The 6,185-nt window shown below is 56.9% G+C and overlaps 1 protein-coding gene across 1 annotated transcript in view; it reads right to left on the bottom strand.

Moving 5' to 3' along the window:
* Nucleotides 1-2,481: 2,481 nt before the first annotated feature.
* DEF8 (differentially expressed in FDCP 8 homolog) overlaps nucleotides 2,482-6,185 on the bottom strand; it is a 16,310-nt gene continuing 12,606 nt past the window's right edge. The window contains exons 10-12 of the mRNA XM_024735641.1: nucleotides 5,586-5,726; nucleotides 5,374-5,483; nucleotides 2,482-4,282 (exon numbers count right to left, since the gene is read on the bottom strand). Of these exons, the coding sequence (XP_024591409.1) occupies nucleotides 4,180-4,282; nucleotides 5,374-5,483; nucleotides 5,586-5,726 (354 nt within the window). The 3' untranslated portion in view covers nucleotides 2,482-4,179. The remainder of the gene's footprint in view (nucleotides 4,283-5,373; nucleotides 5,484-5,585; nucleotides 5,727-6,185) is intronic.

The raw sequence follows: 6,185 nt of genomic DNA, 5'->3' as shown, positions 1-6,185 counted from the left end.
GGGGGGGGGGGGGGGGGGGGGGGGGGATGTAACTGTTGTACCTTTTGGGAAGTTCTGATTGGGGAACCATGTTACCATATTGCACAAACAAAAGTAAACAAGGGTAGGGAAATAAAACTGGAGTATACGAACGGAACTGTGTTGCACGTGAATTGCGTATCCACAACGAAGGGGGAGAAACACCCAAGTAAATTTTAAACACCTTATTTTGACTGTATGCCCTCAGACTAGAGACAAAATAGAATCTAAACAAATATTAAACGCTTGTTACTAGCCTTGTTTTTCACCAGCATAGGTGAGCAATACCGAAGGTGCTTTGTGTGTACTCTAGGATTGAGCAAATAAGTATATTATGGATAATGGAGCCGGGTGTCTCACTGTCAAGCAAGGGAATTGCAAATACGAAAAAGGGGAAGAATGACTCTTGTGTTGTTTTGAAATTGGAAGTATCAGTGTAAACTCATGGTTTTTAATATGTTTATAGACCAATAAGGAAATGGACATGCGCTACTATTTCCTACCCCAGCCATGAGTGTAACCAACAACCACATCTTGTTTCCTGAGTGCCATGCTCCAGCAGAAGGTTCTGGGGCTCCTCAGAAACATGACTGGTTCCAGGGCTGGGACTGGGGAAATTACAGAATAAGCCTGGAATACCTTGCTACGCTGGAAAGGAAGCAAATGCCTAAAGAATGCCAGGAACATGTCAAAAGGACACAGGAGACAGGGGGACCAAAGCATCTCCAGGAGTAGGACAGATGACACACTACAGACACAGCATCACTTCTGTGAAAATCCCACCAAAAGTGCAAAGCCCAAATCCAATCAGAAAAACCCACACTGAAGGAAAGTCTTCAGAATAATTAGCCTGTGCTTTTCCTTTTTTTTTTTTTAGTTAATTTATTTGGCCGCGTTGGGTCTTCATCGCTGCACGTGGGCTTTCTCTAGTTGTGGTGAGCGGGGGCTCCTCTTCCTTGCGGCGCGCGGGCTTCTCAATGCGGTGGCTTCTCTTGTTGCAGAGCAGGGGCTCTAGGCACACAGGCTTCAGTTGTTGTGCTGCCACAGTAGCAGCAGTTGTGGCTCGCAGGCTCAGTACTTGTGGCTCGCGGGCTCTAGAGCACAGGCTCAGTAGTTGTGGCGCATGGGCTTCGTTGCTCCGCAGCATGTGGGATCTTCCCGGACCAGGGCTCAAACCCATGTCCCCTGCATTGGCAGGCAGATTCTTAACCACTGCGCCACCAGGGACGTCCCTAGCCTGTGCTTTTCAATGTCAGTGTCATGAACCCTTCCAGATTAAAAGCTAAAACGACATGGCAACTGAATGGCAAAATCTGAATACGATTTGTTGTAGGTTTTATGGTCCCAAATCAATGTCAACTTCCTGATGTTATGACCACACCGCAGCCGTGGAAGGCAGCGTCCTTGTTTGGGAGTAACACACGAGTTACTTAGAGGCAAAGGGGCACCTTAACTGCCACACGGTTCACAAGAGCGTGGACAAAGGATGAAGCAAATGGGGCAAGATGTTAACATTTATGGAATCCAGGAGATGAGTACCTGGGAGTGTTTCTGCAACACTTCTGTAAACCTAAATTTGTCAAAATTAAAAGGTTAAAAGGAAGTACTCTTATACCTGAAGGGGGTGGGTGGAGGCCGCGTCCTGTGATGCCCACGTGCAGCCTTACCTGTTTGAAGCTGGGGGTGCCAGCACCAGGCCCACGGACCCCTCACACGCCTTTCCCCCACCCTCTGCCTGTGCCCCCATCGAGCTCTCAGGTCTCCTCGGCCATAGGGCTGCTGTGTACCAGCCTGTCTGGATGTAGCTGGATAAAGGCACCTTCTCAAGCCCATTCCTGATGTTTTCTCTGAGATCCTGGTCAAAACCAGGGCTCGTATCTCTAGAGCAATGTACATACACAGAGGTTTGAATGTAATTTGGGAGGGGGTGTAGGGTTCTCCTGAAGTCCAAGGGCCCCGTCAGTGGGTCCAGCTTGTGAAGACGCGAGAGGCTCCCAGGAGCTGGACCTGGAGCCTGCACTACTCACAGTGCGTTAACGAAGACAGTCTTTCCACCGGGAGGGTTATGCAGAGAAGACGTAGCTTCTACTCACTGAGCATTCTCCGTGTGCCAGGCTGTGCCCGGCGCTTCCTGGCACCCAAACAGCCCCACCAGGGATGTGTTTTAGTGCCTCTTAGAGGGGTCAGCACACTGAGGCCTAGGCACGATGCCCAGATTACAGACGACGACCCCGCTGGATGGGGAGGGCTGTGGGCTGTGGCTAAACCGGTGTTTGATTCATATGTCAAGCAAACCCTGCCCTGTCCCCAGTTCAGTGCACACACCACGGTCTGGAGAACACAGATTTAGTGAGACGGGTTGCAGCCCATTACACAGCTCTCCTGGGAGGGCCTGCCCGTGCTCACTGGTTCCTTGGTGGGTTCTTGCTGCCATGAGCTGGACCCAGAAAGACCCACACACGATTCTGCTTAAAGAATTTGTCATCCAGAAGGGGCAGATGGGGCAGAGGTAATGGGGGTAGTTTTTAAAAAAAAAAAAAAAAGAGCCAACTTTGCCCAACAAATGGCAGCTACTAACGTTTCTTGTGGACACAGTGATAGTAGCTGGAATAGCCTGCTGATGACGCGGTAAATTCGGGGACAGCCAACATCCTTATGACAGAAATGCGATGCTGCGGTGAGACGTGTGCAGGTCTGGGGTGTAGGAAGAGGGCACTTAGCCTTTAACCCCCGCTCAACCCCGAGAAGAAAGGGGTCCCGATGGGGGCCAGCCTCCCACTGTGCTCAGCACAGAAGGAGGGGATCGCCTAAAGCCACCGGACAGGGCTTCCCTGGGGTGCAGCGGGGTGAGGAGGGGGTGGCGCTGTCTTGACCCACCGCCCACGTCGGCCCACCAGCTAACTAGGCTGGCCTTTCCTTTCTGCTGGCCGAGCCTCTGCTCGAGCTTCCCAAAGGTGATGGACGCCCCGGTGGCTGTGCCCCCTGCCCACCGCCCACCTGTGCGTCAATAGTCAGCACACTCCAGGGCAGGGAGGAGGGCAGAACTGCGCAGCCGTGTCCTGAGACGTCCTCCTCCCACGGGCCTTCCCCTGGACGGCAGGGTCTCCCAAGGGTCCCAGCAAACGCAGCTCCCCCGCTGGATAGCTGGGGGGTCAGTCCTGCATCCCGGGCTCCCTCTGCTGGAGCAAAGACCTCAGGCCCCCAAACAGAAGGCCCCCGGTCGGAGTGTCCGAGGCCTCCGCAGGCAGGCACCGTGGTGGCAGGACGCGGCTCCTCGGCACACTGGGTCCCAGGCCTACTGTCACCAGCCCTCTCACCTAACCCTGACCTCCCCCGGGGGCACGGTCCCTGCTCCACACCTGGAAGCAGGGCAGCCTCTCTGGGTGGGACCCCCAGCCCCCCAGCTTGGAACACCAGGGTAAGCTGGGCTGGGCCAAGGCAGGAGCGGAGCGGCGGCCAGTCCACCCAGCGGTGACAGCTAGATGGCCCCTTCCTTCCACGTTGTGTAGAAAAAGCCAGTAACCAACCCTTGGACTGGCCCGCCAGAGGAGGACCCAGAGAGAGAACCCTGGTGGGAGGCAGGGGCAGGGCCCTTGGGAGATAGTTATGAACAGCCCCAGCCAGGGACAACCAGAGGTCCCCAGAGAGACAAGGGGCTGGCGGAGGGAGCCTCCACGTAGAACCCAAACCATCCACCGCAGATAAAACTCAGGCCAAGGCTGAGTGTGTGCAGCTGGCATCCTCAGTCTTGTCGGCCACTCCCCGGAAGCCCTCCAGGATTTCCAGGGTGGCCCAGGCCCAGCAGCCTTGGTCCCAAGGGTGTGGGGGGCTCTTGGCCAAGGGGAGATGAGAAGAATCCCTCTCCCACTCCCCTCCCCTTAAAGCTCTGCAGTTCGGGGAGGGGGTGCACATCCTGGCCCACACAGCAGCCGGAAAACAGCCAGGCGTGGCTGCCCCAAGTCCCGGTAAGCGCTAGGGGATGATGGTCCTTGTGATGCCCCACGAGGCGAGTCATCCCCCAGAGCTTACCATCGTCCCCGAGGTGCTGAGGAGAGGTCCAGGGGCTGTAGCCTAGGGTCTCCAGAGCACAAGAAAACACCTTGACTTCGGCAACGACCGGCAGGGCGGGCCCCAGACAGGCCCACGAGGGGTTCCGTTGCTCTAGGCGTCCACGTCTGGACCAGGCTCCTGGAAGAGTGACTGCTTCCGCAAGGTAAGGCGGGCACACCTAGGGCACGTGGTGGAATTGTCGTAGTAGCAGTCCCTGGGGGCAGGGAGACAGGGTCAGCCCGGGAAGGGGCATGGCTCCCTGCACGTAGACATCTACCACCAAGTCTTCACAAGCTCCTTAAGTCAGGTCCCAGTATCCCCCCAGACGGACGGGGAAACTGAAGCAGAGTTTCTCCCAGAGGGTCAGTGCAGAAGGATGCACCCAGGTGTGCCTGCCAGGCCTGCTGTCCTGTCCCTGTGTGCGGGCCCTTCCTAACGGCTCCTCACCTATTGCCTGTGGCCCTGTGACAGGGAGGGTTCTGCTCAGAGCTCAGTGACCCCCGACCTGTCCCCACTGCCGTGCAGAGCCTCCACTCAGGGCTCTGTGGAGGTGCACACGGTCCCCACGGCAGTTTAAATGTTTGAAGGGGGCGTAGCGGTATTTGACAGGACAGACACCATGCAAACTGCTAGCTCGAGGGAGCTCACGGTTTTAACAACAGCTTCTGCTACAGTCACTGCAACCGCAATCCCAGCTCTGCAGACCTATGAGGTCGGCGGTGGCTCTGAGGAACACCAAGTGCCAGGAAAAACCAGTGTGGACTGAAACGGGTGGCGGGGTCCCATCTGAGCCCAGTGTGAGAAGCTGTGTGGACCCAGCAGGCGCACGCCTATTGGTAACTGTGCTTGACGAATTCAAATATCTTTCTTCCAAACATCCACAAGTCTTTAGGACATAAATGCTTAAGTTGTTTGAACCTAAGTACTTAATACACAAAAATGTTAGGTATTTCTTGTGGTCTAGGGAACGTTTGAAAAAAAATCACACGAGCTAAGAAGTTTAGGAAGCCCTGGCCTCAGCTAAACCTCAGTCCCGGTGGAGGAGGGAAGCCAGCCGGATACGTGCGCACCCGCGGGGTCTGGGCTGCGCACCCCTCCCCAGCCCACGGGGGCTTCTTCCCAGCGGAACTTCAGCTGAGTCTCACCATCAGGGTCTAAGTCCACATCTCAGGATCAAGGGAAAGAGATCTGAAACCTGGTGGCGAAGATCAAGCCCCAGTGTCTCCCTCCCTCCCTCTCCCCGTGTCTATCGGAGAGGGTTGGGGGTCAGCGTAGGGGTCGGGGGTCAGGGTCTCAAGCACCGACCTGTGGAAGACGGCGGAGCAGTCGGCGCACACCGACGTGTGACTGTCGAAGGGGAAGAGCACGTCACCCTCTCTGCAGAGCTCACACACAAAGCCCTTGGCCTGGCACCGCTGGCGGCGAGGCGGGATGGTCAGTGCCCGCTCCCAGGGTGGGGGGCACGTCCACCAGAGCCCCCCTCCCGCCCTCCCCACCTGGCCCGCGGGGGGGCCCACCTCGCAGTCCAGCTTGATGTGCTTGGCGAACAGCGTGTGGGTGTCCGCCAGCGAGCAGCCCAGGCGGCCCGTGCGCGCGTCCAGCAGGTCCTGCACGGAGTACATCTCGTCGCTCTCCACGAAGTGCTGCCGGTGCTGGAGCTGCGGGCCCAGCCAGCGTGACCCCGGTGGCGGGCCAGCGCCCTCGCGCTGCAGCTGGGCCCCCTTCCCCACTGTATCTCATCCACACACCTCGCCAACCCCCGCCACGCTGCTTCCTACTTTTCTTTTCTGCCCACCCGAAGGGCACTGCTCTGCTCCCTGCCCCCCAGGACCCAGACACTGTCTGCCGGCAGCAGGCACCCAGTGAGTATTTGTAGAACAAATAAACAGGTAAGCCTTGAAAAGTGTTTCGTGGTCAGCCCTTCCTGGGCTGGCCCATGCCTGGTCCACTCCATGGAGACTCCCATGAAGGCTGCAGGATGAGACCTGCTCCTCTCAGCGCCCCTCACGGGGATGGAATCAGAGCAGGTTTTTGTGGGTACAATGCCTGTTTGTTTACGGCAGACCTAGTGTTCCCGGTGACAGTGTGGAGACCTTCTGCTAACAGCACAACACAAG

This window comes from Neophocaena asiaeorientalis, unplaced genomic scaffold (assembly GCF_003031525.2).
Source record: "Neophocaena asiaeorientalis asiaeorientalis breed wild unplaced genomic scaffold, Neophocaena_asiaeorientalis_V1.1 scaffold40, whole genome shotgun sequence".
NCBI lineage: Eukaryota > Metazoa > Chordata > Mammalia > Artiodactyla > Phocoenidae > Neophocaena > Neophocaena asiaeorientalis.
Note: the sequence above shows the minus strand (reverse complement) of the source record. Positions and strands in the feature narration are given on the sequence as shown.